Below are 25,102 nucleotides of genomic sequence, written 5' to 3'. Positions count from 1 at the left end.
GTTTTGTACCTTTGCAGCAGCTGCCGCCGCACCACCTTTAGCTTCCCCAGCTTCAGTCTGGTCACGGGCATACAGTCAGCCCCAGCCCAGCATCACAGGGAGAGACAGAAAAGGAGAGAAGACATGTAGGACAGCGAGAGGGGAAAAGCTGGATTTTTGGCCACCAAACTCTTTACCTAAGGGGGAGAAAAGAAATCTCAATTTAAAATGTATTCACAGGAAGAGTAGACTCAGCAAGACAGCATGTGAGTGTCCTGGTTTCATTACTGTGGCCTGCTTAAAGTAACCCAGAAGATGCAGATCAGCTCACAGAAATACACACTGACCTGTATTTGATCTACAGCTCAAACATGTGATTTATGATAATCAAATGTCCTACATGCTCAGCTAATCTATCACGCCACATCTGGAGCAGAACGACTGAACTACACCCACAGAAGAAGAACAAGTCTCTCTCTCTCCATCTACCCCTAAAGACAGAGTAATGGCAGCAATTTTTCAGGGGGATTGGAGTAGCATCGCTGTAAAGCTGCACCTCGTTCACAGTCACGAGCTGTGAGTAGCAACTGAAAAGAATGAAGTGACAGAGTTTCCTCAGCCTTAACATATAAACACAAGAATGGACTCACTTCACACTGCAAGCTGTTATTTCACATGACATTACTTCAAGTTACTGGAAGTTGCTTCCTGCATCACTTCTGTGTGGACAGCCCTCCACAGATAGCTGAGGAGTTTGGAGATGAGACATTGCTCCTTCATCTCAAATAGAGCCAGGTGAGGTGGTTCATATGTCTTATAAGGGTGATTCTTGACATCTGCCTTTGGAGGTTTTCTGGGCACCCAAAAAGTTGCAGGAAACCCGATGTAAACCTCGTTCAATAGATTAAATATGGCATTGAAGTGCAGCTGGGATTTCCCAGAAGAAAATGTTTTGTGGTGAAGGACATCTAGAAATTTCACCTGGTGATACTGCAGCCCTAATGTGGACATAATTGATGGATTTATTTAAAAATTAGATTTGTTCCTGGATCTGATAAGACAGCTTCTTCCACAAGAATGAAAACAGTAGCTCAAGAAATTTACAACCAGGTTTGAAATTCCTGATGTGCAATTCATTTCAGCCAAAACTATCTGCTCTATACCACACAGTAATGTGCAGTAAGCACTGAGCACCCTTCATTTCTTTACATTTTGCTTGCAAAATGGAAATAGGTGAAATAAGATGACAGTACTTTATTAAAACGTGCTAACATAAGCAATATATTTTATACTACATACATCCCCATCTTAAAATGTGCACAGTTCAGTGTGTTGTTTGTCATTTCCATTTTAATTTTTGTGACTGAAGTCTGTTACTAGACGACCAGCAGACTTATCGCACAGCTCCCATGGCAACTGTGACATCAGATATTATTACTGCAGTGAAGAGGATGATGGAAGGTGGGGCAAACAAGAAAGGACCAGATGGAGTGATAAAGGGGAGAGCGAGGAAATGACAGGGTGAAAGTGTGAGAGGGAAACCACGATTAGGCGTCATCAAAGCTGTTATGTACAGAACATAAAAGCACACAGAGTCCTCTGTCCCACACTCAGTGAATTGTGCAGTTCACAGTGAGCACATAGTACATTCAGAGAGACGCGGAATATAAAAACAGGAAATGTAAATATCTGGCGAGGGAGTCAGCACCCACATGCTGTCATTCAAGCAAAACCTGAGATACTGAATGTGTTGTGCTGGAATTGCCCACCCCTGGCCTAGAACAACTAAATGGTTTTGGCCATTATTCATCAACTGTCCGGGGAGCACATGTTTTATGACTCATTCATTTATAAGTGTGGTTGCCTTAACTGGGAGGTTTGTGCCAACACAGGAAATCCATGCAACACGTGTACATGGATCAAACATGTATGTGTGGAACTGCAGAAATTTAGACATCACTTTCAAATGACCCTTTTTGTACCATCTTTTATTATTTTTAGTTTAGTTGTTTTAAAGTGTGGTAAATGGGCTGGTTCTTATATAGCGCTTTCCTACTCTACTTGAGCACTCACAGTGCTTTATATCATTTCACACCCATTCATACAAGCACTTTTTTCTTTGCTTTTTTTACTTAAGTGCTTTCTATCTAACATTGACACACATTCATACTCTGACGGACGTATCGGAGGACAACTTGGGGTTTGTAACTTGCTCAAGAATATTTGACATGCAGACTGAAGCAGCCAGGGATCAGACCTCCAACCTTCTGAGTAACCAATGACTTGTGAGCTTTGTGTCACAGCCAATGGGAGTAATAATAAAAAGTATAAATAAATAAACAACTAATCGTCTACAGGCACCGCAATGGATTCACACCAGCAGCTGTTTATCTGGACCGGCTTACTGCTAACAGTTAAATTGCAGAAGGATTAATTGGTATTTTAGTCCACAGACTGTCTCCCTTCACTCTGCAGACAGCTCTGTTTCTATAGGCTTACATAACTAAACCATTGTTGTCTAAAGTTACTCTCAACCCACAGCCTGTCAGAAAGTTTTAACACCCGATAAAAGTGTTTTTTTCTTCTGTCTGTTGCTGGGTTTAGGACCTAAAGTGCGTCAGATGTGAGGCAGGTTGTGACATGAAGAGAGCACTACCTGAGCTCCTGAGGTAAAAAGTAGGGTGCACTTGTTAAATTTAGGAGGATAAATTCGCTGCCCAACGAGTGAGGACGCACAAAAGTGGATCACGGGAAAATGTGCTGCTGAGGTTTTTCAATCTTTATGTCAACCTCTCCTTCCTTGGCTCTCTTTCTTTGTCTTGACACAGTTTTCCTTCCACATTCTCCCCCATCACCTATCCATCTGTCAGTTCCTCTTTGTCTCAGTGCAGATTTTGGATTGTGGCCAGTGCCTTAGCTGCAGGACATCCAACTGCACGCATGGACAGCACTTTATTTGGCCACAGGCAAAAAAAACTTCAGCTGAGGTCACCTCACCTGCCCACACACTTTTCTATTTATATTTATGCACACTATATCAACAACGACACTACAGCACCAACTTTTTACTTTCAGGTGTTGTAAAAAACTGTGTTTGTCAGTAAGGCTGTAGTTTGATGTGTAAAGACAGGTAAGTCAGATAAAGTTCTTAGAGCTGTGCGTTTTGTTTCACAACGACGCTCTCGTTTCGTTATTTAGTCCTGCAGCTCTTTACTTTTCTCGCTCCTTAAACATCCCAGATCACTCTGTCACACTATGGTATGTCTGAATTATTTCCTTGTTAACTTATTTTAAATCTTATTTAACATGGAAGATTTAGAAGTTTAGCATAGTTTCCATAACATTTGACTATAACCTTCTATAGTTTCACATTTATCATCCTTGCAGACAACCAACACTGCCTTTTTTGGTCAAAATGAGAGAAAACAGAAGGAGGGTGTTTCTGTCTGCCATTTTCATTTTAAATGTCAGCCTAATGCACCTGGTCACGGTCACGTCGAACCCTGAAACAGCTGTAATCACTGAACTGCTGCAGCGCCACAGGAACAACACAACGCAGGTAAAGAGTCTGTGTTTGACACAGCTTCAGACATGCAGCACTGCTCTGATCCCAGTGACAGCAGGAAAGGTGGGAACCTCACCATATGTGCTGCTGTCTGAAGGGGACTGAGCGTCTCTAAACAACAGTTTTTAACTAAGACGCTCCGACACAAGTTACACACCTAAAACCCGTCAGCACAGTTCTGTACAGCAAAGAAATGTGGTTTCTATTTTGTTGATATGGTTGATGTTGTGATGCCTTTCGAATGCCTTGTCAGGCTTCATTTTAGATCTAATGTTCAGGCATTAAAGCGTGAACAAAGGGGTTAGTACTCTACCCTACACACACTTAATACATATTAAGTGATGATGTATTAATCCTGCTTCAGGTTGGATGAGGCTCTTGTTTTTTTATCTTGTCATGAGCTCCTACCAAAACGAGTTAGTGGCCATTCTCAGTCGCAGATCTGTAAGTTTTTAAAACACGAGGTGTACACTACAGCCAGAAGGCTCACTGGATCCCAGATATCAAATATTCGTAAGCCTAAGAATTCAATCCCTCTCAGGCTGATTGAAATTTCAGTGTGGGTATTAATCTTTATGGATGCCTGGACGTTAAATTTTACTGTAACACCTGTTAGAACAGCTACACTACATTTTATTGGAGCTGAAAAAGCCTGGACCATTTTTACCTCTCAGCGGTGCCTCATGTTTGCTTGGCTTTAGAAAATGAAACCGCATTCAGACCCGGAAATAAATAAAGCTGGGCATACACTGTGAGAGTTTGGGCCCATTTTGAGACGATTTTCCAGTCATGTGACCATTTTGGGGATCGGCCCGAGTTTCGCCTTAATCGTGTGTTGTGCATCGTGTAGTATACATGGGGTAATGAGAAGCGATTAACACCTCACGACCAGCTCCCAATCAGCAATCGTATGGTGACAAGAAAATCAAACCTGTTTGAAATCCTGGTCGCCCCTCGTGAGGGTATCGCACTGTGGAAGCAGTGCCACGGGCCGATTTAACGCAACCTTTCACACTGCGCATACGCAAACACAGAAATGGAAGTGAAAAAGACGGAGCAGCACGCCATTTCAGCGTGTGTGCAGTTGTGTATAAATGCACAATGTGAGCACTCAAGTCACATCAGAGCATCGGGCCGTATAGTGTGAGAACATGCATCGTGACCTACAAACTTCTAACCCCTGCCATTCAGTCGTACAGTTTGAGCTGGAGCTGAATAACGCGACTGAACCCGCCCCCCCCAAAAAATGCATAGTGTGTGCCCAGGTTAATGATGTTAATGATGGAGAAATGCTTTAACGTTAAGGATGAAGATGGCTTAGGATCTGATGTGGATGTTATAATAATACAGTTTAAGCAGCAGGTGTTTAACAGCAGGCCTTAGACCAAATCAGCAGCAATGAACTGCAGAAAACCAGTGAATGGAGAAGAAATTCTGGTGCGCATTTTTCACTATAGCCTAAATTTTTACACCTAATGGTTTTCCAATTAGCTGGAAAACCTAGAACACATCATCTTAGCATATCTAACCATGATTTCCTCGTGATATTTTAAACGCATAATAAAAAGCATTTTTAAAGTGACCATAACGTATACAAATCACATTCAATCGACACACATTTTGTTACTACAGAGAACCTTTGCAAAGCACCACCAGTAGAAACTATACGTCATCATCAACATTGCACATCATTAAATAAGGACTTATTAATTATATATAAACCTTGCAGTTACAGCAGATCCTACTGACCCAGAAAAACATCAGGAAGCATTCTTATGATTTACACGAGTGTTCCAGTTTTCAAAACATAAAAAAAAAACAACTTTGCTCCAGTTTCCCAAAAGGACAAATCATTGAAAGAGTTTAGCAAACAAGGTCGGCCTTCTCCTCTGCTGAGACAAAAGGCCTGATATTTAGGGCAAACACAAAGGACAAAGTTATCACTCAAGGACCTTCTTACTTGTACTTAGACTTCTAACAATTGCTCTCATGTTGTACACAAGAGTCTAAATTTACCTAAAGTGTGATCAATAAGAAATTTACTCTGTGGATAGTATGCTGCTAAAATAATTTAACATGCGTATTTAAATGTTTTGCAGCTGTGTGTAGATTTACTATGACACCAGGACATTTATGAGAGTCACATTAGAGATCTCTTTACTTACAGCTTCATTAGTATTGGCATTATGCTGACACACAGTCATTGTGTCGTACTGATTGTTTTGTTGTTTCCAGCTGCTGAGTGCAGAGTATTTACCTCTGAGGTGTTCCAAAAAAACTGATACTGACCATAGAAAAATAATCAGTGATTGTAGGAGTTTACCCCATAAAATGATGATAACATGAATATCTATGAATATCAAGCTTGCCACATGTTTCTGACCATTTTTGCCACATGCAAATGTAGGCATCATAACTTGCAAACAGTCATTAAGTGCCAACTTTTTTCCACATATCAATTGTGTCAAATGTGCTCCAGTGCTAATACATGTGGGTCTGTATAATTTTCTCAGCAATCCTGCAAACCTTAGTCCTGGCAGGTTTGCGTCCTTGTGTCTCTTTTTAGTTTCTTCAAAATTTAAAGATACATTTTAATGTTAAAGCAACTCTCCTGCTCAGACGGTTCCCTGAGCATCTCTATAACAGCTATGTGAGAAAAATTTGGGTACCCAAGAATAATTTAGCATTTAAGTAGCATCTTTGACACCAAAGCAGGTTTGCTAGAGTGGAGTGCATATATCGGTTAATCTCAAGATCGTGTGGGGAACTGAGGTTGCTGGAAAAAGAAGAGGTTAGTAATCTGTTGTATTTCACTTTGCTGCTTGCCGTCAATACATCTGACCAGATTTTTGGCTGCCACAGGTGGGGCAAATGGTTAATGAGGACAAATCATAACCTGCCTGGGGCACCAAAACACTGAGGAATATATTGTGTGAGCTGAATCAAAAATGAAACGATTATAAACTAACCTGATATATTATTTAAAAAGCATGCATTGCATTACTGACAAAGAGTTATTAGATAAAAACACAACATGGATCTTCTGTTTAATCTGAAGTGTCCTCTAAACCAGTTAATGCTTGTTGCTCCTGTAAACAAACAACTGTGATTTCAGGGCGTTAATATGCATCAGGCTAAACTTCAGTGGTCCCTTTAGGGAATATTAGAAGTGGAAATGTAAAGCAGGTCAGCTGAGATTATCAGAAAACCACAGAACCACTTTTATTAATAAAACAGCTGCTTTACTGAAGTCAATATTGTTGGGATTTTTCCTGCATAGAAAATATTTTGACGTGAAAATCACCAATGTGGTTCATTTTCTGTAAACCCAGTTTTGTTTACTATATAGCCAGAAATACCAGGAAGATATAAACACCTCTGTTAAGTGTGATAACTAAATGCAAACCAACCAATCGTGCTTTGGAGTGCATGAACCTCCTGTAGGTTGATTTGAAGTTTAGTTTTCAGGAAGAGGCGATTGCATACAAAGTCTATGCAACGAGGTGGCTGTCACGCTCTGTGACTTTGTTGTTTTGATGCCTTACGTTATGTCATTCAGAGCTTTTGTGTATTTTGGTATTATTGTTGAGAATCATATGTTCTAATGAGTTTTATGTATTTTTATGTTTTTAGAGACTTTGGTTTTATTTACTGTTTACTGAAGAGTGTTAGATTGATTTGGATTTCTTTTCATTTACATTAAATGAATGTAAATGGGGCGATCGTGGCTCAAGAGTTGAGAGTTCGTCTTGTAATCGGAAGGTTGCCGGTTCGAGCACCGGCTCCCACAGTCTCGGTCGTTGTGTCCTCGGGCAAGACACTTCACCCGTTGCCTACTGGTGGTGGTCAGAGGGCCCGGTGGCACCAGTGTCCGGCAGCCTCACCTCTGTCAGTGCGCCCCAGGGTGGCTGTGGCTACAATGTAGCTGCCATCACCAGTGTGTGAATGGGTGGATGACTGGATATGTAAAGCGCTTTGGGGTCCTTAGGGACCAAGTAAAGCTATACAAATACAGGCCATTTACCATTTTACATTATTATTTCTGTATTCTGATGTTTTATTTTTCTAGAATTCTAGTTTTTGGTTAGTGTTTATGGATTTTATTTATATTTGATTCTCTGAATTTTCTTTGTATTTGGTTGAGTATCCTTAACAAAACAGGGCGCCACAGGGAGAAACACACAGCATGAGGGAGATCATGACACTGACACAGAAACACAGGGCTTAAATACACTGGGAAATAACAAGGGGAATGAGACACAGAAGGAGAGCACAGCTGGGGGAAATCAGAACTGACGAGACAAGGAAGCAAAGTAGGATACACTCACATGAGACACAGACCTTCAAAGTAAAACAGGAAGTAGCACAGACGCAGACTTGACTAAGGGAGACAGAGCAACTAAGAAACAGAACAACAACAAAGAGACACAGAGGGCAGCTACTAAATACTCAGAAAACTAAACAGAATACAAGAAAGCCAAACCAAGACGCTAGACTATAGAATAAACTGGGGCAACAAAGAACTAAGAGCATAATACAAAAACTCAGACACAAGAAACTCAAAACACTGGGTCACCGGCCCAGGACCGTGACAATTTCCTGCACCCCTGTTACTTTAGTTCCTGTTTTATTTGGTCTCTTGTGCTTTTCTATTAATTTTAGTTCCCAGAAGTTAATGTATTATTAGTTTGAGCTGTGTTCTCCTGTGTGCGACCTTTTGATTACCTTGTGTTTGTGTATTTACAGCCATGTTCTTCCCTTTAGTCTTTGTCAAAGTTTGTTTCTCTTCTTGTGTGCTCTCTGCCTGAAATGTATTTAGCTGCCTTCTTCTATGAACTTTTGTATTCTTGCAAGTAGAGGCTGTGTATTTACTTTTGGAACCTGCGTTTCCGGGCAGCACGGTGGCACGGTGGTTAGCACTGTTGCTGCACAGCAAGAAGGTCCTGAGTTCAATTCCAACATCAGGCCGGGGTCTTTCTGTGTGGAGTTTGCATGTTCTCCCCGTGCTTGCGTGGGTTCTCTCCGGGTACTCCGGCTTCCTCCCACCGTCCAAAGACATGCAGCTTGTGGGGATAGGTTAATTGGATAATCCAAATTGTCACTAGGTGTGAATGTGCGAATGAATGTGAGTGTGAATGGTTGTCTGTCCCTGTGTGTTGGCCCTGCGACAGACTGGCGACCTGTCCAGGGTGTACCCTGCCTCTCGCCCTATGACAGCTGGGATAGGCTCCAGCGCCCCCCGCGACCCTGAAAAGGACAAGCGGAAGCGAATGGATGGATGGATGACCTGCGTTTCCATTCCGGTCATGCAAACTCAGATACCGAAGTGACAACACGAAATGTGTTTTTGCACGAGTTGAAGTTTTGTCAGACTATATTTGGATTTTTTATTTGTTACTTTAGTTACAAAAGCTGGGATTTTTGTGATGCTGCTGACCATCGGAAATGGAAGACAAGCTTAGTGATTCTCTTCAAAGGCAGTGGGAAAAATTGCAAAACGTCATAATAGCTTCTGAAAATGTTATTGTAACATTTCTGTTTGTCGTCCTCGTCTTGTTTGCAGATAGGGGCACATATTTGTGGGTTTTCAGTGCAGCTGTATTCGTGTGAGTAATGTAACATGAAACTAATTATTAGCCAGGTCAAACTCCTGTTTTCTCAGACAGGTTTCATTAGACAAACCTCGCTTTCTCCTGGCTAATGTCAGATTACCCACAAACACTGACAAATATCTTGGTACCATATGTAGCATCTGGCTGTCCAAACAGCTGTGCTGGGGGCTAGTCATTTGTTAACGTAGTGATTTGTAGACTTCATTTCTACGCTAACAACTTTACTCACTGAGCTAAAGCATTCACATGCAGGCATAAGGAAATACAATTTAAGTTTCTGACATATAAATCAGTTGACAGCTGCTAGAGACACCCAAGAGACTAAATGTTTAAACTACTGCCATTAGTTCAAATATTGGCAATAAAAGAATATTTAATAGATTTTAAAAAAAAGTGTTTCACAAAAGACAAACAAGGAAATCGTGTCTTCTTTTTGTTGTTCCTGTTTAATGACACAGGCTAAGAGAAAACAAATGCGTTACAGCAGTCCCAATGCACAGCTCTTTTTGCTGGAGACACCCAGCAGTAGAGCTGACTGCAAGTGGTCCAAGACTGGGGGTAAAGTCGAAGAGAGGCCTGCTGGGGATGAAAAATGCAATCACAGAGCTGAAGGCTGCCTGTACAGAGTGACTTCATCTGTAAAACATGATGCAGCAAAACACACAAGACTGGAGGAGGAGGAGGAAAAGGTGGAGGTGGAGGAAAAACATTGCGACTAAATGTGCAGACAGTGTGGAGGCGAATGTCAACATGTTCCTGATAGAGACATCTGCACATCTTGTTCTTTCTAGATTTTCATTTCCTTCCTTCCTGATTTCTCTCACGCAGCCTGTGACTGACACTTCAAATATGTGAAAGAAAAAGGCTGTTTTATGTCTCTGTACAGCAGTTGGTGCTTTAGTAGGGCTGTGCCCTTCCATGATATCTTCTGCGATAACACTGACTTAATAAAATATTGTTGCTATAGCAATGGCATGTATTCATGTTCCAAAGTGCGCACAACAAGACAAGCCCAAGTATGTCTGACAGCAAGGGCCGCATGAGCCTCTAATGACAATTCAGCACCTACAAATTGATTTAAAAAAAAAAAAAATGTAAGAAAACAGTTTCTGCTGTTTCACCACTTGGGGATGAAAAAGCACAACACAGACTAAAGCCAGACGACGATGGAGGAGATACAAGCAGCTGGCGATGTGTGACCCGAAGGGTAACACATAAGTCCACTGAGCTTTGCTAAGTGCACTTCATATAACAGGAGGACCAAACTGTGCAAATTACCAATGTGGTCACGTGGTGGAAAAGCAGGGCTCTAAGCAGCTGATTAAAAAGCTCAACCCAAGACACAACATCCCAGATTTTATTATGTGACAGTGTTGTGCAACTCCTGAAGTGTTACAAAGTGAACATAGTTTTGTTATTGTTGAACTGAAGCGTTTAAAGGAGTTCTTTTATACAGAAATGTTGCTGGGAAAACACCAACTAGGCTGCTTTTGTGCTTACATTTGACTTATGCTGTGTTACTGGATATAATGCTGTGTCAATACTACTGCACTACAGCGCTGCTGCTGGCACCTCGATTCACACCTCAAATTAGGAAGTGTGTCATCAGTGACAGTAGCTCATCGGAAAAGAAGGAAAATGCTTTTCGTACGCTTACACATGCTACTGCCCGCGAGCATCCATAAAACATCATTAAATTTTTTTTATATACCATCAGAAATATCATTATCATAAACTCTTTTGAAATACCATGACATGGTTTTGAGGCTCACCCCTATAACTCAGGTGATTTTTTAATGTAATATTTATTTTATGTAAAGTTAAAAATTTTACAATGTTATATTAGGGAAATTTAAGGAAAAGAATTCAAGGGGCTAAAAATGGAGAAAAAAAAAAAAAAGAGTAAAGCCCTCAGATGGAAATTTAGGAGAAAAACTGGCAATTTTACAAGACAACATTTTTTTTCCTCTCATATATTTGTCATGTTTTCTCAACTCTGTAAATTTCCTTGTAAATTTGCAAGTTGGCTTGTAAATGTCAGGTTTTTTTGTGTAATTTTCCATTTTCATAAATGTGTTTTTCTTGTTAATCTGCCAGATTTCATATAAATGTTTCCATTTCTTTTGTATACTTTTGCCAGTTTTGTTTTTAACTAGTACATAGCAAATTCAAACAAAAACATACTAAACATACTAAAATAAGCACCAAAAAACCAAAATGTCAACAGTAAAGCTGCACAAATACAGTATATCAATCTTTAAAGCCTCTGTGTGTGCCACACAGAAAAAGAAGACACTGTAGCTCAGCAGATGAGTGAGCAGGAGAGACTGTACAGCTAAGACAAAGCAGCCCTCTGTATCCAGCACAATCAGCTGTTCACTCATTGTCCAAACACCATCACAGCACAGCTCAACAGCAACAGCTACAACCATCAGGCTTCTGCTGTCAAAGCTTAACAGTCAAAAATTTGTGGTTAAAATTGCAGAAATTATTCTAGAGCAAATATTTTGAATAACATTAATGTCATCATTAAGCTTTCTTTTTTGGATGTTAGTACCTGCATGCTTGCCAGAGTGTGGTTAAACACACACTCTGGGTTGAGTGCCTGCAGATTATCATCTTCTACATCAAAATACTGCAGGATAGAGCAGGGCGATATGACCAAAAATATTTATCACGATATACATTTGAAAATTTGCGATAACAATATAACTGATGATATAATTGACACTAGACAAAACACTTTACAACTCCACAACTTTATTAGTGCAAAAAAAACCCAAAACATCAATGTATTTCCACTTAACAAGCAGCTGTTTTTTATGTGCATTAAAGTTATATAAACATTTAACAGTGAAAATGCAAATTCCTCGCTGACAGTTTAACCAAAAGGCATTTCCAGCGGAAACTGGCCGACATATCCTCAGCATAACCATGTATAATATCCACAAAACTTAAAGAGAGGTTATACACACACAATACGGTAACATTATGTTGAAGCACAGTACGTATCACTCCGCGAGGCTCCTGCCTACGATAGCCGTAATGCTCCGACAATTCATTGAGCGGTGCGGCTTCGTAGCTTTGCAAAGTCGTACTGAAACATTTGACAGATTTGTACCACATAAAATCGTTTTGAGGTCAGTAAACACAACCAGAATTCATACATAAGGCACACGGGATTATAAGGGGCTCTGTCGATTTTCAGAAAAATCAAAGGATTGATTTTAAGTGTGCCGTATTTTCCAAAAAAACACGGTAATAACGACGGCCCGCTAGCATGCGCTACCAAAAATAGTGCTTTGTTGTGTATCTGACGGACCACACCACTGAAGCTGCAGCATTTTTACAAACCAGTTCTGGTTCATCCGTTTCATTCAACGATCCGCTTTCTCCCTTCTCATTCTCCATCGCCGCCATGCTTTTGCCGCCATGTGCGTATGAAAACAAAGGCACTGCGCATGCGTGTTTTACCCATATTCTATCACGATATTTAATTTTCTTATCGTTGCCCAACATTATAGCGGTATTACTGTGAACGGTATGATATGGCCCAGCCCTACTACAGCACCCTCCATCTTCCACCTCACATTTACATCTTCCTGTTATAGAAAGATCCAATCCACTCACCGATCTGTACAGGAAGCCCAGTTTGTTTAATGCGTGTATGAAAGCGCATGTAGAGCACTCATTGGTGCATCTGTCAAAGACAGAAATTCAACAATTCCTGATGAATGTTTGGATGGGCAACGGTAAATGTGTGTTGAACTTTGATAAAACACGAATATAAGATGGAAAAAAAGTAGATTTATTTTAAAAAGGTTAAGAGCTGTGCTGGTCCACAGCTCCAGCAGTGTTAGTGTCATATTAAAAAACACGGACCATCGTATCTGTTACACATTTTGCTGAGAGAATGATCACCACGTCCACTGAACACCTTCAGTGAGAAAAAGATATCACAATGTTTTAATTGTTTTTACTGCTATGTTGTGGGAATATTCATCAGCTGTAATAAAACCCATCTGATTAAAGTGTACTGAAAATTACAGTAATAACACTGCAGCAAGCACCACGTTACCTCATAAAACACAATGCACAGGGGGAACTTCTAATTCCAACTGTATAACTGGAAAACTGCTTAAAATTTCAGTATTAAAGCTTGGTATGCTGCTTAAAAGAAAAATCTGCGATAAAACAGCACAAACCCGTACAGAAATATGAAGCTGAAAGGTCAGAGTGGGATGAGCATTGATGGAGGCCAATTTTACTCCCCAGACACTCCGAGTATGAGATGGCTTCAGGCAGGATCCTCACATCAACCTGCAGACGCCTGAGAGAGAAACAGAGGCTAATACTTCTCTCTTCAGTAGTGTTAAGAGGACGCGACCCTTTGCTTCTTATATTTTCACAAAGCAATAAGAGATGATAGAACAAATCTTTATATAATACACAAACAACCACAGAGTGCACACACCTGAGGCCTGACCACGGAGTACGATAAGGTGCTTATTGAAGCAAGTACAGGTTTAACCCTGGCTTTTCAGGTTTAAGATCCTAGTTCAACACAGCAACTTATGCTGCAGACCTAACCCACTCTGCCACAGATAACGCTCTGGGTAAGAGACCAGAAGGTACGAAACCACCTCCTACAGACCGATCAATCCGCTGGAAAATAGCACCAATATTCCCAGAAGAAGCTGGATGCGGGTCTGAAGTCTTTCAACATCAGTTTTTCAATATCATCTAAAGTCTTCAATGAGAAAAGCATCAACAAGAAACTGATTATTAGAAACCACTTTATTTAACATTTATATGCCCGCTCTCAGACCATTAACACCACTGGTGCAGCAGCTGAAACAATAAAGCTGCCCTACACGCATCTAAACATCATTTTAATGTAATCTCTCAGTTTTGTTTGTGTGTTAATGACAGAGCCGTAACGCTGATGAGTATCAATTTACACAATCAGCAGTTCTGCTGCATTTCCTTACCGGCTTCAAATTGGCTAGACTTTATTAATATGGTAAGTCCTTTCCAGTCATACTGGCCAAAGCCCTGAAAGCACACACATTCATGCAGCTCTGATAATAAACATTTCCTCTCTCACACTGTTGCTTATTCTGCAGCAGCTGTGTTGCTTTCATCTGTATTGTGAGTTTAACCTCTTCATATGCGTCTAATATTCCAGTTTACCTTTATGAATCAGCCGCATCGCTTCCTGTGTACTCACTGATGTTTGTAATTGGTCAGATGCTGCCAACGCCGCCGCTTTGATGTGAACACGCTCGCAGCTAGATTGATAAACCCTGAGTTGATACCTACCTTCGTGTGACTGTTTAGCCTGACTGCTGATGTCAGAGTGAGATATCTGAAACACATCCTGGGTATGCTGAAGGTGCTTTGTAGTGCAGGCTGCTGGTACAGGACGAAACAAATCTTCAATAATCCTGTGACATTTCAAAATGTCCTCATGACACATCTGCAGTCACAGTTAAAAGATTTGCAGTCATAAGTGAAAATCTTTAACCAGAGAGTGTTCTAATAGCAAATCATCGATGCATAAATCATGTCCTAAAAAAAGATTTTTACAACTTATTTTGACCAGTCAGCTTCTTTTCTACCTGTTAGGCTTTAATTTCAACTTTAAATATTAGTCCTCAAAGAAAAAATGGAACCTGCCACTGCACTGAGTTGTATTGAACTATGGGATAGCAATGAGAGAGCCTGACAGCCATCAATCACGACATGTGCCACTAAATCAACCATCAAACTGAAGAAAAGCAGCTGAAGATCAACACTGACGGTAACCACTAACATGTGACAGCACTGTTCAGACTCGCCTGCAGTCTCTGCTGGACATGTGTGAATAAATTGACTAAAACACACTAAAGAAATGCATTTTTGTGACTGTAACTCGTGAAATACAAAGTGTGCTGCATAATCTGTACAACTTAAAGTCAAATGAAGGTCTACTCTTGCCCACATTGTTCCCAGTTTTACTCTAATTAATAAAACTAGAACTTACCCAACAAGAAACACCCAGTCCATGGTGGGAAATTAAAACCCATTAAAACATAGCTTAGATGTACACAGTCATAGATACCTTAAATTATAAATATTATGACTGGTCTTCTTCGCTCTTTCAATGTAAGGATTATGCAGACAGAAGAACCACGCAGCCTATTTAGTGCGGTGCTCAATCACCGCGACATCGTTCAGCTGGCCAGAACATAAAGTCGCTGTTACACGGACGCGGCTCGTGACATAAAAACCGTTATTCACTGTGTGTGACCAGTACTGACATGACATGACAGACATGACAGAACGCAGTAAAATCCCAATGACGGTGTAAAAAAAACAAACCCAAATAAATTAAGGTTTTCCTACCTGAAGGACGTCAGTTTTCCCGCCGCTGTCCGTTTTCTCCGTCTCGTTTTGAGCCTTTAGTTTTTAAAATGGGTTCTGAGGCACCAGCCGAATGCTGCAGTGGTCTCGTGCAGCAGCGCAGCCTCACACACATGCACGCAGTCGGCTCCGCGTGTGCCGCTGATGATGATGATGCCGCGCGAGCTCCGGACAGGGAAACAACAGAAGTGCGGGCACTGGGCGTCCGCGAGGGGCTCCGTTCAACCTGTTGCTTACGTCACGACAGCGCTCTCCATGGATACGTTCACATTGTTCCAGTAAACGCCACACAGGTGCTGAGCTTTTTGCTCACTTTGGAGCTAATCGCCTGAGTGAAAATCAATCGCAACCATTTAAATACCTGATAAATGCATTTTTAAGGCTCGTTCAAGTAGAAATATCGGCCTGTTTGGACATAGAGCTTTTGTCTTTATACAGCCGCTTTATTGTATTATATCAGGGTTTTACTTAATTGTTTATTCTAATTTATTTAGATGTTCACTTATTGGGCTGCTTTATTTACCTGTTTATTAAATTCAATTGAGCACGTGAGTTTTGTGTAATATTTACATTGTTGAGCTTTTATTTTGTGATATTGCATTTCATTTAACTACTCTGCAATAAAATATGATCTTATGGGTTGATGTTACTGTTTTGGTTGCTGTAAGATGGATTTCCCAACTTTTTCCTCAGAATTCTGGGATTAAAGACAAAACTCTGAAAAAAAGATGTCCCCACTTTTTTTTTCTTTTTCCATTGGCCCTAATCTTCTTCCGTAACAATCGTCATTCCAATCTAATAAGAAAAAAAGGACCTTAAAAAGTTTGCTGATTTTGCCCCAAACTGTGATTTTAAATGCTTCTTAAAACCCAGTGGAAGTTACAGTTCTCCACTACATTTAAATTCAGGATTCCCTGAGTACCATGCTCCTCTGCTAAAAAGTCTGGTAGTATATTCTAAAATAAGTGGACAAAATGTTCTTGTCTCTATTACTGTTAAGTCAGAGGCTGCATTAGAGTGTCAAAAGGTTGAAAATGAACTCAAATACTACAAAATGAATATACATTCCGTATGAAAACATCTTTAGACTAACACTGTGATGGATATGTTTCTTAAACCGATGTACATGTAGGTCCATAAATATTTGGACAGAGACAACTCTTTCTTTCTTATTATGGTTCTGTACATTACTACAATAAATTTTAAATGAAACAAATCAGATGCATTTGAAGTGCAGACTTTCAGTTTTAATTCAGTTGGTTTAACAAAAAGATTGCATAAAAATGTGATGAACTAAAAAAATTTAACACTATTCCTTCATTTCAGGGGCTCAAAGTAATTGGACAAATTACATAACTGAAAATAAAATGTTCATTTCTAATACTTGGTTGAAAACCCTTTGCTGGCAATGACAGCCTGAAGTCTTGAACTCATGAACATCCAACCATGCTGGGTTTCCTTTTTGATGCTCTGCAGGCCTTTACTGCAGTGGCTTTCAGTTGCTGTTTGTTTGTGGGCCTTTCTGTTTGAAGTTGGGTTAAGATCAGGGACTGATTTGACCATTCAAGTATATCTCACTTCTTTGCTTTAATAAACTCTTTGGCTGTATGGTTTGGGTCATTGTCCATCTGTATTATGAAACTCCGCCCAATCAATTTGACTGGATTTAGCCAGATTTGAGCAGACAGTAAGTCTCTGAGTTCATCCGGCTGTTTCTGTCCTGTGTCACATCATCAATAAATACTAGTGTCCCAGTGCCACTGGCAGCCATGCACGCCCAAACCATCACACTGCCTGTTGTATGCTTTGCATCATAAGCTGTTCCACACCTTCTCCATGCACTTTTCTTGCCATCATTCTAGTAGAGGTTGATCTTGGTTTCATCTGTCCAAAATATGTTTTTCCAGAACTGTGCTGGCTTTTTTTTAGATGTTTTTTAGCCTTTCTATTCTTGAGGCTTATCAGTGGTTTGCACCTTGCAGTGAAATCTCTGTATTTACTTTCATGCAGTCTCTTTCTTCACCTCCTGAAGAGTGCTGTTCACTTGGTTGACTGTTGTGAAAGGGATTCTCATCACCATGAAAATGATTCTGCGTCCTGGAGCACTTCCGTTGTGTTTTGGAGTTTGCGCGTGCTTCGGAGCTTGTACGTGCTTTGGAATTTGTACGTCGTGCTTTGCAGTTTGTATGCGCTTCAGAGTTTGTAAGTGTTTTTGAGTTTGTAAGTGTTTTTGAGTTTTGTACGTGTTTTGCAGTTGGTACGTGCTTTGTCTCTAGAGGCCACCATAAATTCGAATGTGGATACCCTCAAAAGAAAGCTGAGAGTCTACACATTATGTCCATGTCCAATATATAACTATAATTGGAATTTGTTTACGTAAACATAAACGTAAAAGAACAAAACTTTTGTCAGTGTCCAAATACATATGGGCCTAACTGTAAGCTCATGCTGATTTGCACGTCTGTTGCTTGTAGAAATATTTCCTCACACTGCAGTGCATCACAATTTGAAGGAATGAAGTAGGTCAAACGCTGAAGCTACTATGTAAAAGTATAAAAATGTCTATTTGCTGTTTTTTTGTGCCTGCCTCAACCACTTCAGTTCTCTTGTGTAATGGTAAACACCTTAGACACAGTTTAATGACAGTTGTGTGTAGCAACAAGACTTGAATGTCTGTGGTGATTTTGTGTGTCTCTGTTTTACATTAGAGGAGATGCTGTGGTGGTAAAGAAGACGTTTGGCAGAAGACATTGCCAAACACGAGGAAATGTCAGACTACAGTTGTTATTACATAACCACAGCCTGGCCTGATCCGAATTCCAGTTTCCAAAGTTTAATTTGAGGGAGGAAAACATTCAAACAGAGCACAGATTTTCCAGTTGAGAGCTAGTTTATTCCATTAAAGAAGAAACCTGAGTATTGAGTCTTTTCATCCTTAATGATCTTTAGAAGCCTGCACATAAAACAGAATATCTTTGGGAAAAGGGAAGTTGGACCCCTTGAGACAATTTTCAGTTTAATGCAGGATATTGTTTGAAACATATTTTGGGGTTTTTTAATAACACAGACTGCCAGGTCTGAACAGTGAAGTTGGTGCAGAATATCTTAAAACTGCATTGTTTGTGAAGGTTCTCAGTCATCCAGGTCATTGTAGTCTAAGGAGCTTGGAAAGAAAAGTGTCTGGAAATCTTTAAGTTTCTTGAAGATGTTTCACCTCTCATCCGTGAAGCTTCTTCAGTTCTAAGGTCAATTGGTGGAGAGTCCCAGATTTTTCAGTCCTATTAGAGTGTCCACAGGAGGGTCATGGACTATGGCGTTATTTTTGTGCCACTATTCTGAGCGCATGTAAAAAAAAAAAAAAAAAAATCAAAAAAAAGTTTTGAGCGAAGAAAAGCTAAATTTGAGTGAACAAAATTAATTGCTGCATGCAAAAACTGTATTTCAGTGTTTGCTATTATCCACACACACACACACACACACGCACACACACACACACACACACACACACACACACACACACACACACACAATAGCAGCCCCTCTCGCTCAGTTTTTGCATTTGCGTTCGCTCGCAATGTGTTGCTTGCGCTCTCAACATTTCTTCCCGTGCACGTTCAACTCTTTCTCTACACCGTTATATTTGTGCCACAAAACCAGCCAATCACAGACTTGGATGCAAAAAAATCTGATTGGCTGTTTTGGTCTCCAGTCAGCTCGAAATGACGAAATGCAATATCCCAGAATCCATTTTGTCCTAAACTCAAACAAGGTAGTGGCGGAGGAACACAGAGTGGCGGAGTTTGAAATATTACTCTTTCTGGGTCACAAAATAAACTTTTACCCTACGATACGATTTCATGCGAGAATGGTGCTGTGTAAACTTCAAATACCTGCTCGATTTATTATATATTTGCAAAAGTGCTCTAATGTTTTCGGAGATGCCTGTTACCCACCAGCTGACCGCATAGCTGGACTGGCCATCAGGCATACCGGGCATTTGCCCGGGGGGCTGATGGTGATTTTTCATTTTTATGTTTGTTTGTTTTTGTAACGGTATAAACAATGAAAGGTGGTGGATTAGCCAATTGGTCATGATCAACTCTAGGCTGGACCAATTATAATACATCCGTATTGAGGGGAAAGGGAACCTTCCATACTTCAGCTAGAATGAAAAAAAGACACAAAGCTGGAGTTATTCTGTGTTTTTGCTGCACAACTGGCTGTTCTTCACACTGACTTCTGGCTGATTCTGCCTGAAACTAATACTGACCATAATTTACAAAACTGACATACAGTGGAACCCTGACGTACGAAATTAATTCGTTCCTGAGGGTCTTTCGTAAGTCGAAAATTTTCAGAAGTCGAAGCACCCATCGCGCCTTTTGAGTGAACGACAGGCTAATTGCTAACTGCAACAACAATACGTCGTTCAAGTGGAACAGCGAAGCGCAAGTACGAAAGCCAAGGGGGTTGTCATATGATTCGGAAGGCATTGTGGGCATTGTAGGCCTTCTGGGCTCAGCCAGTATCTGATTGGCTGAGCCCAGAAGGCCTACAATATACCGGGCATTTTGCCGTAATACGGGCAGAAATATTGCCATTAAGTGCCTTCGTAACTTGAATTTTTCGTTGAATGGGGTATTCATAAGTCGGGGTTCCACTGTATTTTAAAATGACTAGCCCTTCAAATCATAATGTGTTTACTGAGGTAACAAAACAAGTGATTCAATGGCTATCTTCCCACAGACCTATATAACTGGAATGCTTTTTGGCAGTCAGAGAAGTTGTGCCATGGTGGTCATTAAAATAATGCAGGTTTAAGAGATGCTTGAGACCCAGAAGCTAAGTCCATTTTTTATATCAAATAGGCACTGTAGAGTCTGTGGGCCACGTCCGGCCTTTTGGTTGTCCCTGGCGTAAACGTAAGGAAGTATACATCATTTCAGCCACCAAACAGTCTTTGATAAACTTCCCATCACACAATGTTTTGTGCACTTTTGTGGGGAATCGCTTGATGTGTAAAGCCCGGTAAAAGGTCCTTGCTGCTTTTGCAGATTTGCTAGCAAACATTCACATGTTTGTTTCAGATGTCAATCATCACAAACCTTTATTTTGAAAGCGATTGCCAGTTTTAAAAATTTCTTTATTTACATGTGTGGAAGCTAAATAAACATCACTGTAAATATGTTGGAAAAGACAGTTATAAGGGATAGGGGTTTACTAGCCCCAAAAGATATCAGCTCTCGTTTAAAAAAGAAAGCTTGATGCAGAATGTAGAATTGTGAACACAGCCTAATCTGTGGAGAGCAGATTGGATAGAATCACCTTGCAGGACTAAACACACAGGGGAATACAAGAACTTGACTGATGCAGACTGGAAACAGACACCTGAACCTTTGCTAGCAAAGCTGCGAAAGCAACAAGAACTTTTTTTTTTACCAAGTTTTACACATTCAGGGATCGAGGAGTGATGACAGCTTTGTGATGTCCCACAAAATCTCGAAAAAACAAAAACTGTGGGCCAGTCTTTGATGAAGAGTATATCAAAGAGTGTTTGGTGAACTCTGCATCACAAATATGCCCCGAGAGTCAAGCATCAAGGATGTCTGGAAAGGAAATCTGGAACTTAAGTTGAAAAATGAAGTCAACATTTTTGGCTTTTTCTCACTGACAGTCACTGACAGTTTGTTGCATTTTTGCAGGAGCAGGAGACTGAACATGGTGACATAGGCTACCACACAGCCATCAGATACTTCAGCCTGGGCAAAGTGCTAAAAAGTCTTTGGGACCTGAGAGCAGAGATTTGAGAGTTTTGTCAGAAGAAAGGCAAAAACATTCCAAACCTCACAGATGCAGAACAAAAAGCTGATCTTGAATTTGCTGTCGATGTGACAGTTCTTCACATCAACAGCAACATTCAGTTCTTCTACCTCAGACACTGAACCTGACTTTAATGCACCTGTTCAAACCTATCAGTTTCTCACGTTGCCTTCTGGGAAAATGATTTAGCTCTCACCTATTTTATATTGTCTATGGGAAAAACTCTGCTAGAGGTCCAACATTTAGCTCTATGGGGTAAATCTTTGCAGGCTGTACCTGTTTTGTAATTTTATTCCTGAGTGTGTTTACTCCTTTGTGCTGCAAGTGAGGAGCTGAAAGCCCGACAGCAGCAGGCTGTGGTAAACTGGGCAGCTCCCAGGTGTGAATGTGAGTAGTGGATGTATGAATGTAAAGGAGGAACTCTCTCTCTCTCTCTCTCTCTCTCTCTCACACACACACACACACACACACACACACACACACACACACACACACACACACACACACACACACAAACAGGTATCAGCACAAAGAGCCACTGGGGTCCCTTCGCTCTGATTATGTAACACCTATGCAGAGTGTTGCCATGGCGACTTGATGTACCTTTAATCATAATGCATTGAATCTGGTCAACAAGGCATGGGTCGCCACGGTAACAGAGTCATTACAAAACTGGCATGCACAAAGGAGACACCAACCGCCCGCCCGCCCACACACACACACAAACACACAAACACACACACTCTCACACACACACACACGCACACACACACACACACACACACACACTCTCACACACACACACACACACACACACACACACACACACACACACACACACACACACACACACACACAGGGGAAACAGTTTCATTAGAGAGCATGTGTGATAATGCTGAGTAAAAAGCTTAAAAGTAAAAGTTCGCATCCACCAGTGACCTTCCGCATTGCTGCATCCCAGCCTGTGACGTTCAAAGAGTTCAGTCGCTGCTCGAGAGATCGAGGACTCAACAACCCCGAGCAGACTATTGTCAGATATCATTAAGAAGTTTCCACAAAGAAAGGTTAGCTGTTCAATCACAATGTTTTAGATAATCTTTTTGTTAAATCCAACAATGAAAAACTGCCCCGAAACCATATCACAGTCTGGAGTAAGCTCCACCACCTGTGTAACCCTAGCTTGGATAAGTGGGTGGATGTTTTCTTATCCTTGTGTCTGATTAAGTACACCTGCTCTTTATTGTCCTTCCCTGAGTCTCTGTCAGGTTGCATGCTCGATGTTTTCTCGTGGCTCTTTGTGCTTCTTGATTTCTCTTATTTGCCCTTTTCAGATGTTTTTCCTGCCATCATCGTGTGCCACCTTTTGTATGCATACTTGTTTTTCTTTTCCAAGTTTTTTAGTTTCAAAGTAATTAAAGTGCTACTACAATGCCCTGAATACCTGTCAGCTTCACTTTTAATCAGTTGTTTTGGTTACAAGCACACATTTCACTTCTTTCATCTCACCACACTGATGTCAAATAAAAGCATTTATTGTCTGCACATTCTTCAAGGTTGTGCAACTGGAGCAACTTTTTTCTAAGCACAGCAGTCAGCACATGACAGGTGTTTAATTATACTTATGCAAGATCCTGTTCCACTTTTAATGTTACTGACTATTTGACTGACTGAAATTACATAATTGTGGATAATTTATACATTTATAACAACTCTACAGGGGGTCTCCTTTTTTTTACCTCACCTATTTGAATTTATTGAGGCTTAAAGTTCAGGCTGCACCTGCAATGATTGACTGGTGTGTTGCCATTAGCTCCCTGCTAGACTTCATCTCAGCTAATCTGAGTCAGTGAACAACGCTGTTGGTGCCTTTTGTAGGATTTTGTATTTAATCTGACCAGTAATATGTTTTTCTGTGTGGTAGCCTCTCCAAGGAGTTTGTCCTTAATTTTTGATGACTGAAGTTCATGTATTTTATTACTCTGCAGCACCTAGCAGGTATCTGTATCTGTGTGATGCTCCTGGACAGTTTATAAATGCAGTTTGTTAACTAAGCTTGCTAGCTCCACTTTCAATGCAACACTCTACCCTTTTGTCCAGATATGGTCACTTCTGTCTCAAAAACACAAGGCTGCTGAGGTCTCCTACACTATGTTGCCAAAAATATTTGCTTATCTGCCTTCACACTCATATGAACTTAAGTGACAACCCATTGTTAGTCCATAGGGTTTAATAGGACTCTTAAAAGCATCAACTCTTCTGGGTTAAGAAGTGTTTATGGGAATTTTTGACTGTTCTTCCAGAAGCATATTTGTGAGGTCAGACTCTGATGTGGGATGAGAAAGCCTTGCTCATAGTGTCCACTCTAATTCATCCCAAAGGGGTTTTATCAGGTTGAAGTGAGGATTCTGTGCAGGCCAGTCAAGTCTTGCTCATCCATGTCTTTATGAACCTTGATTTGTTCACTGGTGCACAGTCATGTTGGAACAGGGTCCATCCACAAACTGATCCCATAAAGTTTGGAGACTGTAGTTGTCCAAAATGTCTCTCCCCCACTTGGCATAGTGCAGTCAGACAATTACTGTTCTCCTGACAACGCCAAGCCCAGGCTCGTCCATCAGATTCCCAGACAGAGAAGTGCAATTCATCATCCAGAGAACACGTCTCCACTGGTTTAGAGTCCAGTGGCAGTGTGCCATAGACCACTGCAGCCGACGCTTGGCAGGCTTGGATGCAGCTGCTCAGCCATGAAAACCCACCACATAAAGATTTTGAAGGTTTGGATTTCCTTAGTGATTGAAAGCTGGTGACCTCTGCACTATCCTCAGCATCCACTGAGTGATTTTGTGTGGCCTACACTTTGTGGCTGAGTTGCTGTCAATTGCTTTCATTTTGTCATAAAACCACTAACAGCTGACTGTGCAATGTTTGTAGCGAGGAAATTTCACTAACGGACCTGATGCACAGGTGACTTCCTGTCACGGTACCATGCTGGAATTCACTGAGCTCCTGCATGACTAGGTGCTTGATTTGATACACCTGTGGCCACGGAAGTGACCCGAACACCTGAATTCAATGATGTGGACACGTGAGTGAACATTTTTGGTGATATAGTGTATATGTGCTTGGTTTCTACTGATGCTCAAGCCAAATTTTGGTAGGGCATACATTAAAAGTATTTTTAAGGTGTTATAAATGGGTTTCTGTAGCATTGCTAGAGAAATTTTGTTTTTAAAACAACAAAAGATTCCTTTGAGATCATTTTATAAAACAATGGACTCCACCTGCAGATGCTGCCAGACTCACATTAGACATTCAGCTGATGCTCCTGTTCATAGTGGATTACAGTGCGATTCAAATCATAATCCACTCCCTCTCGACCTGCCATTCAGATAAAACTAAACTTCACTGTGCACACAGAAGAAGAAAGACGAGGTGGGCTGAAAACTATTCAGCTCTCACACCTCCTCACTGCTCTGTCTTCTTTAATCCTCAGGTGAAAATGAAAAATAAAATCTCTTTTTATCTCAGTGTTTATTATTCCCTGCACACTCCATGTCTTCTTTTCTGGTAAGTTTCCTTTTCCTCCCTCAGTATCATGCAGAGTGCTTGAGAAGCCCATTAGGATCCCTGCAGGCCACATGTGGAGCATTAAACAGAGACGTATATATTCTGGCCCAACAGCACTCTGCGCTCTGCTGTCCTCAGAAAATTAAATCATGTA

The 25,102-nt window shown here is 40.8% G+C and overlaps 1 protein-coding gene across 2 annotated transcripts in view; it reads right to left on the bottom strand.

The window, feature by feature from the left end:
* The window catches only part of LOC146560291 (glycerophosphodiester phosphodiesterase 2-like), a 42,488-nt gene extending 26,664 nt beyond the window's left edge, over nt 1–15,824 (bottom strand). For both annotated transcript variants that reach the window (XM_085244272.1, XM_085244271.1), the window contains exons 1-2: nt 15,544–15,824; nt 10–176 (exon numbers count right to left, since the gene is read on the bottom strand). In XM_085244272.1, the coding sequence (XP_085100398.1) occupies nt 10–71 (62 nt within the window). In that variant the 5' untranslated portion in view covers nt 72–176; nt 15,544–15,824. The remainder of the gene's footprint in view (nt 1–9; nt 177–15,543) is intronic.
* Between the last annotated feature and the right edge of the window lie 9,278 nt (nt 15,825–25,102).

This window comes from Mchenga conophoros, linkage group LG14 (genome assembly GCF_057382185.1).
Source record: "Mchenga conophoros isolate Kocher_MC1m ecotype Shallow Benthic linkage group LG14, M_conophoros_male_GT1.1, whole genome shotgun sequence".
NCBI classification, from domain to species: Eukaryota; Metazoa; Chordata; class Actinopteri; order Cichliformes; family Cichlidae; genus Mchenga; species Mchenga conophoros.
Note: the sequence above shows the minus strand (reverse complement) of the source record. Positions and strands in the feature narration are given on the sequence as shown.